At 40.5% G+C, this 22,355-nt stretch overlaps 1 protein-coding gene across 1 annotated transcript in view; it reads left to right on the top strand.

Moving 5' to 3' along the window:
• Positions 1–4,189, top strand: part of LOC101525116 (prostaglandin-E(2) 9-reductase) — a 72,939-nt gene extending 68,750 nt beyond the window's left edge. The window contains exons 7-9 of the mRNA XM_058669531.1: positions 462–627; positions 1,584–1,660; positions 4,063–4,189. Of these exons, the coding sequence (XP_058525514.1) occupies positions 462–627; positions 1,584–1,660; positions 4,063–4,099 (280 nt within the window). The 3' untranslated portion in view covers positions 4,100–4,189. The remainder of the gene's footprint in view (positions 1–461; positions 628–1,583; positions 1,661–4,062) is intronic.
• Positions 4,190–22,355: the final 18,166 nt, after the last annotated feature.

Genomic DNA, 22,355 nt, shown 5'->3' on the forward strand with positions numbered 1-22,355 from the left:
CAGGAAGGAGGTTCCTGGTTCCCGGCTTCGTATCGGGGGCGCACCGGCCGTTGCGACTCGCTTGGGGAGTTAATCATCGGACGGAAGATCTTCCTCTCTGTCTTTCCTCCTCTCTGTATATCTGACTTTGTAATAAAATAAATAAATCTTTAAAAAAATGACAATAGTTACTGGGTCTTACTTTGGACAACAATCTTGTCTTCCTTATTGACTCAGTTTTCTTAATAAATTTCTCTAGCATTTCCTTTAAAAATGTTAAAGTACCTCAATTTCTCCTTCTGTCTTCCCTCCCTTTGTCTTTATTTTCTTTATTTGGATAAACCAAAAGAATCAAAACAAAACAAACAGTGAGACTGTCAGATTGTGATAATGAGGATTCATGTTTCTAGCCTGAATGAGCAGCCTCCAGGCAGCACACATATTCAGCTTCAGACGTGTGACTGCTCTGCCTCTGCATTCAGGGTGAAGAAGGACAACCCAGTTCTCCTAGAGGATCCTGTACTAAATGCCATGGCTGAGAAGTACAGGCGCACTCCAGCCCAGGTAGCTCTACGCTACCAACTGCAGCGAGGCATAGTGGTCCTGGCCAAAAGCTTCAACAGGAAAAGAATGCAAGAGAACTTCCAGGTACAGAGTATGGGGTTGAAGAGCAGGAGACTCACAAAGGACGTTACCCCTTGCCTTCCCAGTAGGTACTGACAGGCACTTGTTCATGAAGATTTCAAGGTATATTTGAGAAAAGTGTATTTCCTTTTATATTCTACATATAACAGCACCGCGTCTGTTTAATCCACCAACTGATGCAAGTAAGGTTTGGGGTAATGGAAAATGTTATTGTACAGAGGACATCAAGATTGGGCCCCAGTTCTAGTTTTTCCTCTTTCCTATGGTTCTGTGTTTATTACTCTTTGATTTCTACCCCCATGTTTTAGTCCCCCCCCCCTTTTTTTTTTGCAATGCCACAATGAGACTGGGTTATTTGTTAGGAAATAAATTGGTATAGCCCATAGTTCTGGAGGCTAGAAGTCCAAAACTGAATGGGTGCATCATGCATCATGCTACATCATAACACAGAGGGAAGTGGCCAGGAAAAACAGGCAGGTGCAGGCAAAAGAGGCAGCCTTGGTTTGTCACAATCCACCTTTGCTGTAACTGATCCGGTCTTCTGAAAGCAGCAGTAAGTCTCACTGAAGGTGGCTCCCTTGTGACTGAAATTCCTTTAGCGGCATACCTACTTCTCAATACCCTGACACTGGGCATCAAGTTTTAACCTGAGTTTTGATGGGAAATAATATGTGACTACAAAACAAATGAATTACATAAGATGAGATTTAGGCTCAAAAGTCTCTGTGATTCCTTTGCTATAACCACAGCCACTCAAAAATTCTCCGAGAGAAGATTAGAGATGCCAGTCTTTGCTATCTGAATGAGGAAAAAATATCCCACAAGTTTTATTACTGAATGAATCCCAAGCGCATGATAATTGTCTTATAAGACGCCATAACTGTGTGTCCCTCTGTGAAAAGTAGGAGAACATTAACTGCCTCAGGAAAATTGAACTGGTCTTCTCCTATTCCCACTAGGTTTTTGACTTCCAGCTGACATCAGAGGACATGAAAACTATTGATGACCTGGACAGAAATATCCAGTATTTTGGTGGGTAAGTAGCTTGCTCCATTACAAACACTTGAAATCAGGTTAGTTGAGGAATTCAGTTTATTTCAACCCACGCAGTAGATGCTGCAGCTTGGGGAAGTGGTTTACAAACATTTGTCTTCAGAGCTTAGATGATTGGTTTATTTCAAGGCTCAGCATCGAACTCTTTTCCTCGTACTCCAGTTCATTATCTTAGCTGTTTCTACTCCTTTTTTGACTGAATACAGATTCCTAAACTCATGTTCAGGCCAGATCTAGGCATTGAACCAGATTTGCGTCATCTCTCTAACAAAATTCACTCATGCGTCTGTCTCAAAACTATTACATCTCTAATTGAATTCATAATCATATTGGCAATTGCCAACATACACATATTTACCCTAAATATACTCAACTGAAAGAATTACTGATAATTTACTCCTGTTTTTTTTTTTTTCTTGTGCAGTTTATCCTCATGCTTAGCAGTCAGAGTGGGTAGATTTAAAAGTAGGTCTAGGCCCTGCACACCAACCTAGTGGCTAAATCCTCTCTTAGAATGGACCAGAATCCCATATGGATATTCAAGGGCAGCTCAAAGCTTTGGGACCCTGCACCCATGTGTGAGACCTGAAGAAGTTCCCACCTTCTGGTTTTGGAATCAGCTCAGCTCTGGCTATTGTGGCCAAGTGGGGAGAGAACCAGCAGAAAGCTTTCTTTCCGTCTCTCCTTCTCTCTAAATCTGACTTGCCAATAAAAAACAACTCTTTAAACAAAAAAGGTTGACTAAAGCACCCCTCTCCTCAATATGTGTTAAATGTTTTAATTAAATTCAGCAAAACTCTTTACAAAGACTAAGACCAATGGGTACTCCCTCCCTGCCTTACCTTTCCTGGGTCCATATCCTACTTTTCTTTAGGTCTAATTCTAACATAACCCTGATGTCCCCTAAGTGTCTCACACAGATTCCAAATCAGTCAGTGTGACTTCATACTGGCTGTTCTCTGCATGATTAGCAAGCACTTTATTCAGATAACTGGAGGTTTTACTCCCTCATCTACATCGGGTCTTCACTTACAGGTAACCTCAATGATGCCAATTGTTGTTAGGAGCCATAGACTTATGGGCCTTAGACTTAGCCTACCTGTCAGCCAGTTGCATTGCAAAGCCTGCCTTGGGCAAGCAGGGCTACAGCAAGCAGGATATTAGTCTAAAACATCCTCTGTAGAGCAAACAGAATACAACCTCCACCCTTATTCCTGTCCAAATAATTAGTTCCTCCCCTGTTTCAACATAGATGATTAGTTCCTTCCCTGCTTCAATGAAGATAATTACTCCCAGGAAACCCCTCCTTTTCTCCCCTTCCCTTAGAGAAGAAGGTATATGTATGAGGAGTAAAAATAAAGAGAGAGGCACTCTTCCACGAAGTACGAGTGTTCGTGTGTTTCTCGGGCCAGCAGCCCGGGGGCTCGCAGCCCGGCATTCCCAGTCCACCCTCAGGGTTTGAGCGTCATGTCCTGCAGGTTGGGACAAATTGTATCTGAAAATGTGGCTCTTCTGCAAACACCTTTTCTCTGGCTGCTGCATGTGTCCCTCCTAGAAACACTGAGTAATTTATTGATTTATACTGTTTACTTTCTATTCACCACATTAGAATATCAAATTTTGAGAGCATGGTATTTGCTGTAAAACGTTTTCCCTCGGAATTTACAAAATATTGATGGCATGAACAAATGATAAATATATAGATTTAAATCAGAGACACAGACAGTAATCCCCACCAAGGAATATTGTTAATGTTAATCAATAATAATTGTTCATTGGCTTTAGAATTTTATAGTCCAAAGCAATCACTGCATTTAAGGAAAAAAGCTCTTTTGTTAACATAGTGGCTTCCCATTGAGGTGATCTTATAATTGCCCTATGCATTTCTAGATGTTGTCTATAATTGCTTCCTAATAAAACAATATATCACATAAATTATTTCTGAATGCATAAAGGAAACTAAACCTTGATCATTTTTATTAACTTTTTCATCAATCCTTTGATGTATCCATTAACTTCAAATAATAAAAGACCTGGACATCATTTTAAAGGAGAAAAAATTTATTTCCATTTTTCTTCTATCCCTCCTTGTGTTCAAAATACTAATGCATACAATTCCTCTCTTCAATGAGTAATGTATACCTAAATAAATTGAATGTAGGAGTCTATTTGTATGTGTATCATGATACATATTAGTATATTTTATTTTCCAAATGTGTATGTGATTGTGATTCATTAGTGGATGATTGTGCTAAGATGGGTTCGGTTTGTACCCATTTCTAAAAGAAAAAAAAAACTTAATTTTCATGCTTGTGTCAATTTAACAGGAACTTCCCTCAACCAAAACAACAATTGGTTAACCAAAACTGACCCTTTGTCTTTTAGATCTACTTCTGAAAATTCTCCAGATTTGGATGACTGATGACTACAAACACTATGTTTGCCCCAAGATTCTTGGATTCCGACTAAAGAATAGAGAGGTTTTCAGGAATCGGAAAGTATCTGATTGACTGCATGCTGCACAGAATGTTCAACCATGAGTTCACCCAGATCTCTGAATCAAGAATTAAAAGTCTCATAACTCAATCTTTTTTTTTCCCTGAAGAAAATAAAGACACATTCAAAACAACCTAAACTATTACAGCATTGGTATTTACCTTTTTTTTCCCATTTCAATGAGAATGAAAAGTGGTATGTGAACAAATTAGAAAATCTAAATGCACAAGTTCAGAGGAACACACAACTTACCAATAAGTCATGAAAAAAAAAGTCTGATTAGATTAGACCTGAGGAGACAGAGTGAGTAACCAAACACCAACTCCCAAGGAAAACCCTGGACTGCTGGTGATTTCTAGGAAACACTGAAGTCTTTAAAACATATGAATGAGTGTGAATGCTTTCTTATTTTTTCTATGGGGGCCAGCATTGCCCTGTTATTAGAGCTGATTACATGACAAGAAAATAATACCACAGACCAAAGTCTTTTATAAGAATTAATGCAAAATATTAGCAAACATACAAAGCATTTGTTGCATAAAATCTGTTAGTATACTGTTGTAAGAATTTACTAGTGTAGTATAAAACATAATATCATGCCAAGTAAAAATTCTTGCTGAAATATAACAAATAAAAGCCAAACATACCACATTACCTGAATGAAGGGATAAAGACAGGTGTAATCATCTCCGTTGATGTATAAAAAGCCTTTGGTGAAATCCATCCTTCTGTAATGAATCCTCAGTGAACTTGGAACAGAGGGAAAATATCTGAATATAATAAAGACTACATCTGAAAGAACCAACAGCTGGAATAATCAAACTCTTCCTGTGATTAAAAACAAGATCTGGATTCCTGCTGGAGCCCAGCTCTTGCTCACTTCAGAGCTTGCAAAGAATGCCTGGGTTGGCGAGAATAGGAAGACAAGAAAGACACGGACCACTATGGCATAATGCTTAGAACGGACAACTCAGAAAAGCAGACTTCTTTATTTATATACAAATCATCACAATCTTTAGCACAACATCTAATTGTTTTATTTTTACTTCATTATTAAAGAATGATTACAAACCAATTCCAAAAATCATTGTTATAATTTTACTTCAAAGAAAACAATTTCAGCAAGCCATTACTCATGTAAAGCTGCAGGTACCCAGCTGAAGCCAGGAACTCCACTATTGACAGCGCATGCGGTTACATAGTGACAGTGATTTATGTATATCCTAAGTAAATTTTCATGGGCCCAGCAGCATGGCCTAGTGGCTGAAGTCCTCCCCATGAACGCGCGCCGGGATCCCATATGGGCGCCGGTTCTAATGTCGGCAGCTCCACTTCCCATCCAGCTCCCTGCTTGTGGTCTGGGAAAGCAGTCGAGGATGGCTCAATGCCTTGGGACCCTGCACCCGCGTGGGAGACCTGGAAAGCAGTCGAGGATGGCTCAATGCCTTGGGACCCTGCACCCGCGTGGGAGACCCCGAGGGGAGATTCCAGGTTCCCGGCTTCGGAGTGGGGCAGCACCGGCCGTGAGGTCACTTGGGGAGTGAATCATCAGATGGAAGATATTCTTCTCTGTCTCTCCTCCTCTCTGTATATCTGACTTTGTAATAAAAATAAATAAATCTTCAAAATAAATTTTCACTAAATTTAAACTAATGTTACCTTAAAAATCAAGAATACAAAATTAAAAAGAAAGTTTAGAGGAAAAAAGCATATTTAATAAATAAACCTTATAATCAATCATATATTAATTACTATCACCTTCACCTAGTATTGATTCAATTGTTTTTTGTTTTTGTTTTTGTCTTTACTAAAGGGCAGTGAGAAGGATAAGGACAGCTCGGCCTTGCTGTAATGGAGGGCCTTCAAAAGAAACTTGTTTTAATGTTTTAAACTATTTTCTTTCCCTAAATATAACTGCCAAGATAAGCTAAAAGTTTCAAACCATTTTTTTCTAGGGGCTCACAACACTTGTCTCCCTTCAGAAGGTGTCTCATATACTTTTTGCCGTATGTGATGGGAAGCCAAAATCACTGTACCAGTTCATGTGTTGCAGTAGGTCAAGGCTATGTGGTAAATACATTCTTTGTACCTCTGTAATTGCTATCTATTTCTAAGATGTTGTCAAGCCATTTAGTAGCGAGAATAGTACACATCTTAGGATAAATTTCACGACAAAGTTTGGTACATAATAAGATGTTTAAGAACAATGTGGACTCAATTGTGCTATTGCATGCTTTTAGCTGTGTGTGTTAAGTTGCTAAAGACCCTTGTGCCATAACATGATTGATAATATCAGTTTCAGGTATTATACCAGTTGGAGAAATCATTTCACATTTGCAGAGTAACATCCTCAAGAGAATTCCAAGAAATATCAAAGATGTAATTAAGTGCCTATACAACAGAGTGAGGCAGCAATGATGTGGTTAGAGAGACATGCTGCTGGGCCTTGCTGCGCAGACAGAACAGCCAGAAACTCCTCATATCCTTATTAACTGGGGAGCCGTCCTTGGTACACCCTTGTACTGTCTGTCCCAGTTGTATAGTTTCCAGCAAATTCCTAGTTGTAACCTTTATTTAAATGACAATTGAAAGTTTCAACCAGAATAATCAAGCAGAAAGAGAAAAGAGTGAGGGCAAGAGTGAGAAACCAGGAAAGGAAAAGAAGAAAGGAAAGGAAGGAGTGAGGAAGGAAGAAAGGAAGGGGAAAGGGAGAGGTGGAAAGAGACTGTAACACCAGCATCTTATATGGGCACCAGTTCAAGTCAAACTGCTCCACGTCTCGCTCAGCTACCTGATGATGTGACTGGTGAAGCAGTGGAAGGTGGCCCAGGTGCCTAGACTCCTGCGCCCATGTGGGGAACTCAAATAGAATCCAAGTATCCTGCTTTCACATGGCACAGATCTGAACCAGAAGATGCAAATTCTCTCTTTCTGCCTCTGTGTCTCTAATAAGTAATTAAACCTTAAATTAGCATACCCAGTAAAGCTTTTCTTTGTCTCTGAAAATGAAATAAAATTATTCCACAGCAAAGAAAAGTGAAAAGAATAGGCCTTTTTAAATCTGCCCTACAAATGATACTTACCGATGTTCTCTTGACAGAGAAAAGGAATAGCACCCACCAAAACCAAAGGTAAATGTGAAGACTATCCTAGTAAAATCACAACAGAAGACTAAATCAATGAACAACCCATTGCTAAGTAATGGGACCAAATTACACCCCTTTCGATTAACCCTGAATGCAAATGGATTAAATTCATCAATCAAATATCATAGATTATTAGACTTAAAAACACAAAAATCATCTATTTTGTTGCCTACCAAAGATATTGCATCTCACCAAGAAAAATCAGTGGAAATTATATCTCATGGATTTTGATATTTTTGTTTTTAGTTTTATTTCTTCAAAATATCTTCTTTCTCTTTAAATTCTTCAATGACTCTAGATTATACAATAACATTTTCTTCAAGAAGGTTCTTGATTTTCATTGATTTTATTTCTTCAGAAACAGTTATTCGGTAACACGTTATTTAACTTCATGGTATTGTAAATCCTTTTTTTTTCTTCCTCTTACTGATTTGTTTTCATTTAAGGGGATGCATAGTAACTGTATAATGGAGATTAACATACCTAGTGCCACGTTGTTTAACTTCCTGGCATTGTAAATTTCTGTTTTTCTTCATATTAATTTTGTTTTGTGGCGTATCACTTGGGGGGATTTCTAGTGACTATGTAGTGGAGACTGACGTGCCCACATGTGAAGATACAGTGCAGTATGCATCTTTACTTATGCATTGAGGATCGATTCCAGTGAAACTGTTGGATGTATGTTGACAATGGGATGCTTGACTCTCTGCCAATGTCCATCCTGCAGTGACGGACTTGTGAATGTTTATGAGGAACTATGCAGTTGCAATAATACAGAAAAACTCATCGTGGAGGAGGGGATTTGAAGAGGGAGTAGGGTGATTCCCAAGGCTTATGGAATTGTGCCATAAAATGCTAATGATGATAAGAAGAAGAAAAAAAGAGAGAAACAAAGAAAGAATGAAGAGAGAAGGAGAAAGACAAAGCAAGAAGGGGAGAGACAAAGAAAATGAAAGTAAGAAAGACATATGGGAAAGCACATCTATCCACTTTGGAAAAGAAGAAATAAAAGTTCACAGATTTAAAAAATCCTGTAAGTAGCATACTGCTAAAGATTTTTGAAAAAGAAAATGTTAGAATCCAAAAAATTCAGCAGATTTGAAGGACACAAAATAAACACAAAAGTTGAATTGCTCCTGTAGTCACCAAAAAAGTGAAAGGAATTTAGGAAAATAATTGTATATAGAACTATATAAGTAAGAATAGAACAATTAGGAAGAAGTGAGGGAAAGATTTACACATTAAAGCAATGAATTATATACTGAGGAAAATTTAGGGTGCAAACGGAAAGACATCTAATAGTCATGCATCAGAAGACCTAATAGTTTTTATTTTTATTTTGTATTGGAAAAGCAGATATACAGAGATAAGCAGAGACAGAGAGGAAGAGCTTCCGTCTGCTGGTTCACTCCCCAAGTGGTTGCAGCAGCTGCTGGAGCTGAGTCAATCTGAAACCAGGAGCATGGAGCTTCTTCTGAGTTTAACATGTGGGTGGAGAGTCCCAAAGCTTTGGACTATCCTTGATTGCTTTCCCAGGCCACAAACAGGCAGCTAGATGGGAAGTGGGGCCACTGGGACATGAAATGGTGTCCACATGGAATCCTGGCACATGCGTGATGAGGACTTGAGCCTCTAGGCTACCGCACCAGGCCCCCAGATGTAGTTTTCTCTAAAGTCCAGAACACTGCTTACATCTGACAGCACAATGATGTTTGAAGTGTTCTAGGCAATACTTCTGTTCCTCATTTCAAATGTTTATGTGTACACCTCTATGTTGATCAGTAAATCTTCCATTATTGTTAGCAACATGGAAAGAAGAAAAACTCAGGATAATATGTGATTAACCACTAAACCACTGCTGCCAGATTACCTGGGTCAGGTTCTACCTACCTCATTTATAGCCATGTATTTGGGAGCTAATCATGTAATCCCTTTGTCTTCATTTCTTCATCTGAAAAGATGAAAATAATATTTCCAAACTTTCAATGATGATTAAATGAGATGCATAATACTTGGACCAACCATACCTAGGACATATGAAATAAGCAAGAAGTATTAACTGACATTATAATGGGATTGGTATTGGCTCATGGGAGAAACGAACACTAGAAATTATAGTTAGAAGTGTGTTGCACAAGAGTTAGTAGTATGGAAACAGAAGCAAAATGGATGATCAGAAATCCAGAATTCAATGGAGCAGATTAAAAATACAATGAAAAGTCTCAATAATATGAGTGAGGTAGAAAAAAAATCAGAGATAGAAGAAACCACCTGCAAAAATGTCCAAAAAATCAGAAATATGAAAGAAAAATGCAGTAAAGCTAAGAAAACCACCTAAGAATTAAATGACACCATCAAGATGCCAAACATAAGGTGATGGGAGTGCTGAGAGGGATAATTTCTGACCAGATGATAAGATCTAGCAATCATTCTCTGTAGCTATAGCTCTAATGATAGAGTCCTTCTGAGGTCGGTCAATATCATAACAGGATTCACTCCCCAAGTGAGCCGCAACGGGCTGATGCGCGCCGATCCGATGCCGGGAACCAGGAACCTCTTCCGGGTCTCCCACGCGGGTGCAGTGTCCCAATGCATTGGGCCGTCCTCGACTGCTTTCCCAGGCCACAAGCAGGGAGCTGGATGGGAAGTGGAGCTGCCGGGATTAGAACCGGCGCCCATATGGGATCCCGGGGCTTTCAAGGCGAGGACTTTAGCCGCTAGGCCACGCCGCCGGGCCCAATGCATTTTTATTTATTGAGACGTGTTGGGAGCAGAGGGAGAAAAGGAGGGGAGAGGCAGAGAAAGTGTGGAGAGAGGGAGAGAGAATCTAAGGCTGAATCACTGAATCAGGGAGACGTCAAGCGCGTAGAACTGAAAGATACATTTATTCTGGATTATGACATATTAGTATTTTAAATAATTCTGAAATAGAATGTTACTTGATTTTGTTCATTTTTTGACATATATTTTTGATTTGTTCTGTTTCAGTGGTCACAATGAGCTGGTGGATTAAGTAGTTGTATCAATAAACTCAAACGCAGGTCATGAAAGGAAGCTATTTTCAGATGTTTTACTGTTCTCTAGCACATACTGAATAATGCCATCATGACAAGCAGAGGCAGTGACATTTATCATATAAAATAAATGTTAGCTCGAAGAACAAGGGACATTTCTTGCTTCTTGTATGAATGTCAAGCATCGTTTGAAAGCACTTGGCTTCAGGCTACTATCAGATTTATGAGTGTGTCTTTGGCTTATCTGTCCTACCCAAAAATTCATCCAAGTCAGTGAGCAGCATAGTGGCTGCGTTCATAGTGAACCAGGTGTTGGCACAGCTGAAACCACTAGCAGGAGCCCTGGAAAGGAGGGTAGAGCTGGAATGTGCATGGTGTTGAGCAAGCGCACCCTGTCCACTACATTCCAGGGACCGCAAGTGCCACAACAGATGGACTCCTACAGACCTCATCAGTAATGCTAATCTCAGATTTGATTGAGCACATTATTAAGATTATGCACTGGGGCTGCTGTTCATTGGTGACATGTCCGTAGATCCTCTGGCTAACAAAATGTGTCCTATCCCTTTCCATCAGTGCTATAGCTTTTCAAAAAATTTTTATTTTGGATGATGTTTATATAATTGATTAGGGTAGAAAGGGCCGAGGATTAAGGGAGAGTGAGGCCATCGTTTCCAAATTTTCCTTTTCTTCTTCCTCTATCTGAGGGAAAGCAGGGATAAGGGGAGACGCTACACCCAGCCTCCCAACTGCCTCGGTACCTGGAGATGGGAACAGCCACCCACTATCATTCCAGGGCCTTGATGTGGAGAATGCTCTGAGAGTTCTGTTCAAGTGGTTTTGATGGTCTTGAAATGCTGTCAATCTCACTGATCAAAGCATGAGGAAGTCCTTCCAAGGTCCATTGGCTGCCATAGTCTACCTTGCAGTCTCAGTCGCCCATACATTTACTGTCAGCATTGGCTGGGGTAGTTGTTCAATTGTTTGTTCTGCCCTCCTTCCTCTGCTGGTACCAAATATCCTCTGCAGGTTCTAATAGACTGCCATATCTTCTATGTGCATCTGAGTATGCCATCCACTACTCCATCTAAGACCCAGTTCTGACACATGAACACCCCAGTCTGATCACAGAACTTGTGATTCTCCCTATGGTTGTAGTTCTGAGTTCAGCGGTTCAGTTGGGGGGATCCTCTAAGAAAACTGGTCTGAAGTGATCCCAGACATGACTCTTGTGTGCTTTCAGTAGGGGTCCAGCTCTGTCCATCATTCACATATGCCTATGTACATATTGGTAGTTGCAATTGCTGGATCAGTTCTGTCCCCAGTCCCATCTCTTACATGAATAAATGAATGCTACAGCCCTGCCCAATAAAGCCCACCACACTGGGCCATCACATACATCAGTGGGAGCTGCAGCCTAGTTGGATTGACCCCAATAACCTGCACTAGATCTGCCCCTAGCCCTGGTTCCTCTGTTTGCCAGTATGTGCAGCAGAATGGTCCAGTTTGTCCCAAATCCCATTCAGCTTTCATACTTGTCAACAGGCATTGAAACCTATCTCACCATAACTGACCACACTATCCAGCCCACACTCAATCCTGCAGGTACCAATGTTGTCCCATCAGGTCCATGCTCAGCAGTGGGACTTGCAATCCATCAAAGAGGTACTCACAGTTTCCAGACTGGGTCCACATCCAGTTCCAGTTCTTGTACTTTCTGGGTGATTCTGTCTGCAGTCCCAGCGCTTGCCAGTGAATGCTGTGCAAAGTCCAATCAGCTTGTGCTTATTCTGGATTATGCAGACCACATGCAGATCAACAAGTGTGCTAGTACTGTCTTTCCTGACCAAATCCAGTTTCACACTCACCAACAGGAGCAGTAGCCCAATAGAGGAGCCTCCTGTAGCCCCCTTCCAGGTTTACCACCCTCCTCCCTCCCAGTCTCACTTGTACTGTTGGGTGCTGCGGCCCAGTCTGGCATGGCCCACCTCAACTCGACACTTGCCGACTGGTGCTATAGCCTGGTTTGCCTGGTATACCCAGCGTCTAGCTCATGCTGGTGGGCACTGCAGTCAGCTCCAAGTCCCAGCTCTAATGTGTACTGGCTGGTGTTACAACCCAAGCTGACCTGTCCTATACCCCGCCCTGGTCCTCAAACCTGCAGTGTGTGTTATGAACCAGTCCAGCCTGCCCTGCCCCTAGACTTGACCCACACATATGACAGTGAATATTGTAACTTTTCCTTTTCTGAACTCCTCTCAGCCTTGATTTTTTGCACTCACCTGCAGGGACTGTGTCCTGACAATGGCATTCCCTGAGCATTCATATCAGGTCTTCTTCCAGTTGCAGATCTTGAGCACACCAGTGGGACCATGTTCCAGACTGTCTTAGTCTATCTCCTGTCCTGGTAGAAACAGTGTCCTTGCCCAACTGGCCCCGACCCATTCCAGTTCTTACTGTTGGGTGCTACAGCCCAGCCACACCTGTTCCATACCCAGACATAGCTCTCAAGTGGTTCAGCAGGGACAGATATCTAGCCCAGCCCATTCTATGTCCACACTGGCTCTCATGAGCACCAGTGGGTGCTAGAGTCTAGTCTAGACTTGGAACACCCCAGACCCAGTCCATATCCATGCTGAGAGACACTGTAGTCATGTCCAGCACAAATCGCATCTTTCATTCTGACTCCTGCTCACAAGTGGGAGCCAACACCCAGCAAGCGCTTCCCCTTAGCTCCCCAACTAGGCCCGTTTCCTGCCACAGGTCTTGCACATGCCTATGTGCTGTGACCAGCTCAGCATAGCCCATCCCCCGTCTTGACCTTTGACATTGGATGCTGAAGCTTGACCTGTCCTAGCCCCTCCCTAGTCCCAGCTCTCATTGATGAGAACTACGACATAGCCTTGCCCAGTCTGCTTCTATCCCCGGCTCATGAAACCTGGAAGGTGTGATAGCTTAGCCCAGCATGACCTATACTGCAGCCTGGCTCCTGCACATGGCAGTGTGCTAACTTTTGGCCAAACCCTGCCAAGTCTGCCGCTTTCCAGAACCAACCCACAGACTTGCTGGTAACATGTGTAGCTACCTTGCCAGGCCTGACTAACACCCAGGCCTGAATCACACGCTCAGTCACAGGAGCTACGGCCCGCCTTGTGAGTTTCCCAATTTCCCACATGAGGCCCATTCTCAGACGCAGACTTCACATATGACTATAGCCTGCACCTGAGTGGGAGAACTGGAAGAAGCTCCTGGCTCCTGGCTTTGGATCCGCTCAGCTCTGGCCATTGCAGTCACTTAAGAAAGTAAGCTAGCAGACAGAAGATTTTTCTCTCAATATCTCCTTCTCTCTGTATATCTGATTTGGCAATAAAAATAAATAAACCATTTAAAAAATTTTGGATCATGTGAGAATTTTAATAATGTTTTAATTTTGTAATTCTTTAAAATAATTTGGAGATGGACTTACGTGAGAAAGGAAAGTTTTGCTTTTCTGAGAGTAGTCCAAAATCTAGGGTTAAAATGTATTTTATGAGTATTGTTTTATAAAAGTCTTTATCAAAAGGCTTATTTATAGATTCTAAATATTCACAAGTTACAAATCAGTTTGATTACTTGTTAGAATCTGCTTTGAGTTTTGATGATACTAGGATTCGGTAGAGGTGAAACCGTATTTATGAAATAAAACTGCTTGAACATAGTCATTTATGAAATAAAATGGAATTACCTGAAAGCAGTGGAGAATTTTTAACTCCCAGCTTGCTACTTCCTGAACAGCTTGAGGAACACTAAATGTGGGTTCTTTCTGCCCTCTGGTGGCCATATCTTAAAGTACAGTCAAACGTATGAAAGGTCAGTGAAACCGGAGTCTGTATAACAAAGGGGGTGAAAATCACCTTGCCCCTTTGGGCATTTGGACGAATCACCTCAATCAACTTCCTCATTTAAATTGTACAACATGGTTTCCTAAGCTCTGTGTAAGAGAGCTCAACACATCCAGTGTCAATGTATGTGTGAAGACTGTGTTAAAAGATGCAATTATTTTTATGCTAATATTAGTAATAATAGTTATATGGAACTTAGAAGTCAGTTATTATCACCAGTTCTCACTTCCACATCAGAGGATAGGTATTCTCTTTCAACATTTTATTCAGGTCTAAGGAGGGAGAGGGAAAAAGAAATAGAGACCTCCAACCTCTGGTTCACTCCTTAAAACGCTGAGAGCAGTCAGGATAGGCCAGGCTTTGCCCAGTACCTCCCATTGTGACTCCCACTTGAGTGGCAGGGGCCAAAGCACTTTGGCAACCGACAGCTGCCCTCTCAGGCACATTACCATTTAATACGTTTATCTTCCTGTGTTGTACATTCACAGAGATGTATCATGTAGTTCCTGCTAGAATTTCTAGTTTCTCAACTAAATGTGTGTGTTGCAGAAAAGTTTTGAAAGCACCAGTCTGAGGCCTGCTCTGTGACATAGCAGGTGCAGTGGCTGTGACAGTGGTAGCATCAGTGCAACTGATGGCGTCCTGGCTGCTCCACTTGGCTCTCAGGTGCCTGCTAGTATCTGAGATAATTCTATAGACAGTGATGAAAGTGCCAGGGCCGCCGCTGTCCATATATGCAGGACAAATGAGGTTCCTAACTTCTGAAAAAATGGAAGTTATAAATAATTCCATTTTATCAATGTTTCCTGAAACTTAGAGCAAAAGAAACTTTCAATTTTCGTAGAGTTTCTTTAGAGACATGCACCTAGACCATGGTATAGCTGAAGAGAAAATTGATCAACTGGAAATTCATTGATGAGGTGCACATGAGAAGTTACAATATCCTCCCTACACAGGCAAGACAAGTTGCAGAAGTTTTAAGGGTGGGTATAAAGTGAGAAAGTGTGATGTGAACGGTCGTTTTTAAAGCTATTCTTTTTAGATTTTGAGTTGTGAATAAGAAGATTGGGTTAAACTTATCTGATGGTTATAATCAACATACTTTGGCTTTGAGTTTTAGATTTCTTTTGCCATATTTTTTTGCTTTGTTGCATTTTGTTAATGGGGTAGCTGAGTAAAGTTATATACTGAGGAGACCTATTCATTAAGAGAATACGTGACATGAAAAAGAGATGAGATATAATTAGTAGGACATGGAAGCCAGAAGGAAGGGCCCATGAGGAGAGTTGGAAGGTCGGACTTCCATCATGAAAAGCTCATAACAGTTACGGCGTATCCCTGCCCCAGAGTTATCACACAAATTACTTCTACCTAACCCAAGTCTTTTGACAGGAATTCAGCTTTTCTGCTTTCATTTCTCCATAAACCAACACCCTTAGGACTGGAATGAATGAACATTTGGCACAGGGGATAAAATAATCGGGACACTTGTATTCCATGGTGGAGTGTCTGGGTTTAAGTTTTGCCTCTGATCGCGATTCTAACCCTGGTCCTGCACACCTGGGAGAGCAGCAGGTGAGGGCTCAAATACTGGGGACCCTTGAACAAATATAGGGGACACAGATTCAAATATTAGTGTCACTCTTTCTTTCTGCCTTCCAAATAAAAAGAAATATATATAAGTATATATATTATATTAGGTATAAAGTGTATATATATCATATCACATATAAAGTTCATGAGAATGAAGTAACAAGACACATAATAATATGATTCACCTGCAACTAACATTGAAAGAGACAGTCAAGGCAAGAAGTCCAATACTTTCCTCTAATTATCCAAACTAACCGCCTCCAACATAGGAGGGTCATCCCGTATCTGTTGCTCCTAACGCCAGTGCCTAATTCAACGGTAAGGACACTAGTTACAGATGACTGTCACTTCTAATTTGTCAAATACTATTTAGTCCAGTACTACTCAGCCTAGATCAGTAAAATGTACATTATTTGAATTTATATTGGAGCAAGTCACAGGGCTAAAGTTGACAAAAATATAATACCATATTAGCTGTACCTTGGGGGCTTGCCTTATAAGAAAGGCAAAATTTTAAATGTATGACTTTACTTTCATGAATGTGTCACATTCATATATAGTATATTCATATATCTACATATATGTGTGAATTCATATACATATTCGTATATATATGAATTCATATGTATATAAATGTATATATAAATGTATTTCCCATCATAGTAAATACAGGAGAATCACTTGATTGTTACTGTAGATTAGAGATTTTTCCAAAATGCATGAATTGTGTCTGGAGTGAACTTCTCATAGCTATTTGTCCTGGACCTTCCATATTTTTCCAGTGAAAATATAGAAGCCAGACCCTCAAACAAAGGCAAGATGGTGTTGTTCTTTGTTCTGCCCTCTGCCCAAATCACATTTTCTAATTTTTTTGCCTTATTTTCAATGTACCTATTTCATGAATATGGGAGAAGGAGATTGTTAGGGTGCATAGGGAAGAAAGTTGTTATTCAACATTGGGGTTTTGTATTTACTTTGATTTCCAGAGGTTTCATTTCAGTAAATGAGCCTTTTACCCAAAAATCATATGTCTCCTTGTGGGTCCTTTATTAAAATGTATACATGATCTGTGTGAAGAGTACAAAGCAAAATAAGAGTTCAGCACAATAATACCTGACTCGAGACACCTGCATCTGATCCCACAGGTATGGGTTTGAGTCCCTGATCCAGCTCCTGACTCCTGCTTCATTTGAATGTGAGCCATGGAGGGTGTAGGGGAATGATTCATGTAGTGGCCATGTGTCAACAGCAACAGCTGGGTTGCTGCATCCCAGGTGGAAGATGTGGAGGGGATTCCCAGTTGCAGGCTGTACCTGGGTCCGTTCCAGTGATGGAGTGCATTTTTGGAGCAATCCAACAAGTGGTGGTTCTCCATCTGCAGCTCTACTTAAACATCCATCATTCATATCATTGCCATTCAAATAATTAGTTATCTAACTATAAGTGTACCAAGTGTTTATGAATGAAACACTTATTTGTGAAGACCTGGATAAACATGAACCAGAAGACTCATTAAAGGTGATAACATCAAACCCCTTCAGAGCGACCTTGCTGATTTTTTGTAATCTGAAACAAAATACTTGTTTTAAATAAGAACATTATATAATATTTCAAAAATTTATTGAAAATTTAAAGAGAGAGAATAACCCAACCGATTTTGCAAATCGGAGAAGGAAGTCGAAAGGCCATGGTATCTGATATAAGGATTCTACAAAGCAGCAGGGTCCTAGAAGTGCAGAACTAGCAAAACTTTAGACAAATGAACCAATGAAACTGTCTGATTTCAAGCAAACAAAATAGTAGTAGTAAAAAATGCTCAGCAAATGGACTGTCATTTGTTGTTGATAATGATAAAAACGGTGCAGTGCTTTGCAGAAATAAATGATTAGACAGGGTTTATTTCTATTTGGATGCTGTAAAAACATAAACACACATTTACACCATTGTCACATTTAACTCTTCTGATCTTTATCTTAGTAGGAATCTCTTAACAACAAATAATTACATAGACTGACCCCTCGGGTATTTGGATGGTTAAGAAAAAAGTTGCCAAATTTTCAGAATTAATGACAGTATGCTCATTGGTAAATTGTCTAATTTACATGTCAAAGTCTGTGTTACCCATGAGATCCCAGCTCGTTTGCTTCAGCTTTGCTTGGCAAATTTCAGAAAAGTTTTAAAACACATTCACAGAAGACATGGTTGGCACACTTTCACGTTCTATCAGTAGAGCTGAATTCATAATGCAATCACTTTAAGAATTCAGTTGTTTCAGCATATTTCCAAAAGATGAAATTCCAAAGCATTTAGAAGTACCTCTGTGTTGTGAGGAGAATATTGTGGGAAAAGTCTTGCAGGTTGTGCGCACTCTCAAACTCTCTGTTGTGTGATTTGTGACAATTTCTATTCCAGGGCACATTTGTGAGTTAGAACACTTGATGTGAAGCAAAGCAGAACAGCATCCGAAGCTGATGAACAACTGTATAATGAAATTGCCCAAGAATTAATTGCCACTACATAAATTATTAGCTGTTTTGTGTAAGTAAACAAAAAGTGCTCCTTTTAATTATTTTTTCCAAGGGAAAAAAAAAACTTATCCAACTACTCCATGAAAGTTTTTCAATTATTTCGAGGGTAAATAAAATATAGTCACACATATAAAATTTTTTGAAAAAGGTGGAGCTACTGGGAAAATTTCCTCAAAAGTTTACAATTTCTGAAATCAAAAGCAGAAAGATTTGTGATTTGTCATTGAACCCCTATAGAAGATGTTGTGTATGTATAGATGCACTTTACAATGCTTATTAGGATTTTAAATTGTTGTTAGATCCACTAATCAGAAGCCAAAACCCTTCATGATTCATTTACCAATTGTGACTATGACAACAAATATTAATGTAATCTGGGTTTTTACATTATAAGCAAAGAGGTACTTGATTTTATCCATTTTTTTTTTTTTGATGGAGCTATTTTTAATCTTCTCTGTCTCAGTGGTCACAATGAGCTGATGGATTAAGTGGTTGTTTCTATAATCTCACACGTGGGTCCTAAAGGAAATTTGTTCTAAGATGTCATGGTTTTTTAGGCACTTGGTGAAGTGACAGAGTATCATGAGAAGCAGAGGCTATGACATTTCCCCTGTGAAATAAATGTTACCTAAAGCAGTAATTGACATTTCCAGCTTTTTGTGTGAATGTCAAGCACTATTTGAAATCACTTTCCCACTGAGGTGCTTGTACCTTGGCACTGGGCTTCAGGCCAATATCACTTGTTCTCAAACTGTTAGATGGATTAGTTCTTCATGGATTGGGCACAGCAACAAACTTTTCAATTAAAGCACGGCTCAGCTTTGTCTTGATTTGGTAAGGAACTAGGTAAGTGCAACTTGGCTCAAATAAGATAAAACTCTTTGTTGAAAAGCAACGAATATGGAGATTAGCATACCGCGAAATGAAATTACAGTGCATTCTACTCCCAAATAAAAGTACTCCCAATGAAACTGTTAAAAATCACCCCTTTAACAGCATATGTATGAAGCAATGCTGAGGATCATCCTTTCGCCTGAAATATACTCATTTCAAAAAGACTCTGTAAGAAATGTGTGCAATATCTATAGGAAAGCACATGTTACAGCATGCTTTGTGAAAGCAAAGCTGTAGGCCAGTAGATATGCAAAAGGAAATGTTTAAGTGTTCCTCAGTGGTCCCTCTAGTGGGGACCGGGACTCGAGGTGTGATGTCCTCGAAGAGAACTTTGGGACACAGGGGGTACACAAATGAGATGAACCAATGCACACTTTATTTTATTTTTCTGGGCATCTTACTTTATTGATTGATTGCTTGATTGATTTTATAGAACAAGCACGTTGACAAAAGTTACAAGTTACCTGGACAATGTTATGCAAACTACTTCAATAATAGATCACAAGGGATTAGGGGAAAACAATCACCAGGCCTCCAGCAGTCTGATAGGTAACCAAGAGTTACAGGAATCAACATCAGCAAATAAACAGATCTAACCAGGAAAGGAATCTAACAGAACTGTGTTCTCAGACACATTTAGGCCGCAATCACTGAAGGAAGAGGAAGAAAATGAAGACACATCACATCTCCCCAGACATGTCAGCCTGCAGAGTTTATCCGCAGTCCTTTCAGGGAGTCTGCTGCCTGCAGCCTTCTCAGTGTGCTGAGAAAAGCTGAGATTCAGAGTCCTCTGGCATGGTGATCAGGTTTTTTTGGAGGGCAGGATCTTCACAATTAATAAATTTCCACAGGTGCGCAATCCATGTTCATTACATGAGTCACTGGAACTGCTACTAGAATTACTGAAAGCTGGGATTAGCATCGAATGTTGTATCTAGGCTAGGCTGCCACCCTGGCCCCCGGCATGTGGTGAAGCCAAGGTCAAGTATTTGTAGCCCATACGATGAGACCCTGCTGCTGGTCCGGCTCATCTGTCCTAGTTCAAAGTAGGCACAGGACATCACTCCTCGTAGTTTCCTTGAGTTCTCAGTTACATTTTAAAATGTATAAATTGCTCCGAAAAGGAACTTGTGGCCCTACAGGTGGTTGAGAGGATCAAAGGATACAATTCTCAGTAGATAAGAACATGTAGAACCAGTCTCCCCAGAATGGTAGACCAAATATATCCTGGAGACATTCATCGTCTCCTCTGCTTGGTTGGTTGCTGACATGGGAGGTAAGAGGCATGAAGGATGAATAAAATGATGATCCACAGTAGGCAGGCATTGCTGGATATGTCTGAAGCATTGGAACGCTTTTCATTCCAAAGGTTAAAGTAGTTTACCTGCAATTATTCAGAAATTCATGCTAAGGAAAAAGTTCATGGGAGTAGGTCTGGACTTACAGACAGCCCTTGAAACAAGCTTAGGTATCTTTATTCCCTCTTTCCTGGTATCACCATGTTCCTAAATAAATAAATAATACTGATTTGAACATTATAAATGATTGAATTATATGGTACAGAAATTATATCTGAATAATAGAAAACTGATTTAAGCTGTAAATTGACGGCCCCAGCACGATGGCTCAATGACTGTATCCTCATCTTGCCTGTGTCGGGATCCCATAGGGGTGTTAGTTCATGCCCGGCTGCTCCACTTCCCATCCAGCTCCCTGCTTGTGGCCTGGGAAAGCAGTAGAGGATGGTTCAAAGCCTTGGGACTCCGAAGCCACGTAGGAGACCTGGATGCAGCTCCTGCTTCCTGGCTTCGGATCAGATCAGCTCCAGCCATTGCAGCAACTCGGAAGTAAACCAACAGATGGAAAATCTGCCTCATTATTGCCTTCTTTTTTTCTTAAGATTTATTTTTATTTTTATTACAAAGTCAGATATACAGAGAGGAGAGACAGAGAGGAAGATCTTCCGTCCAATGATTCACTCCCCCAATTAGCGAAATGGCCGGTGCTGTGCCAATCCGAAGCCAGGAACCTGGAACCTCTTCCAGATCTCCCACGCGGGTGCAGTGTCCCAAAGCTTTTGGGCCGTCCTAGACTGCTTTCCCAGGCCACAAGCAGGGAGCTGGATGGGAAGTGGAGCTGCCGGGATTAGAACCGGTGGCCCATAAGGGATCCTGGTGTGTTCAAGGAGAGGACTTAAACCGCTAGGCCACGCCGCCAGGCCCAATTGCCTTCTATTTGTAAATATACCTTTCCCGTAAAAATCAGGTAAATATTTTAAAAAAAGCATTGATGAGTCTTTTATTTTCTCTTCTTTTTAAGTTGTTATTTTGCCTGATAGAGTGTGTTGGTATAGGGATAACTCCCTCTCCATTTCCATCCTTCTTCCCCATTTTCCCCTCCCACCATTTTCCCATTTTACCACAGCAGCATAGTCCTTTATTAATGGTTGCAAGTTTAGCATCCTGCTGTTGAAGTGTATCATGGCATTCATTATAGGTATAGGCAAAGGCTGCAAATGTAATATCATAGTGTCAAGGTATATTTAACTGATTTGTTGATATCTCTCCTTTTATTTGGGAGTAGAGATGCATGCTATAACATATCTTCACTTCCCAGTATGGTATTCACCATTCTACGTGTCATCTATGAGAATGTATGCATATATGTGTACTTGTTTATCTATACATTTATTCAATTTGTGTTTTGCATGGAGGTTGTCTTACATCACAGGGAGCATATGATAATTGTCCATAAGTGAGGCAGAAGATGACACTTGATCATTGTTTAGATGTAAGATAAAGCAGGAAGAGAGAAAACAGATCTTTTTGTTGAGTCAGTGGGGCATATGAAAGTGGCATGAGACAGAAAAAACACAAGCCTAAGAACAGCAGCTCCAAGCATATTTGATGAGATTGAGGGGGATCCATGTCCCTGAAGCTCATGACCCACGCCAACGTTAGAGATGATGAAGTTGGAGTCATGGGTAATTACAATAATTGCTGTGGGTAAGAAAAGGTCAGGGCGGGAATCTCAGAGGTTCAGGTATAGAGGGTCATGGAAACTTACTGGAGCCTTAAGCCATCACACACATGTCTTAAGCCATCACACACACGGCACATGTGTGCC

This window comes from Ochotona princeps, chromosome 10, assembly GCF_030435755.1.
Source record: "Ochotona princeps isolate mOchPri1 chromosome 10, mOchPri1.hap1, whole genome shotgun sequence".
Lineage (NCBI taxonomy): Eukaryota > Metazoa > Chordata > Mammalia > Lagomorpha > Ochotonidae > Ochotona > Ochotona princeps.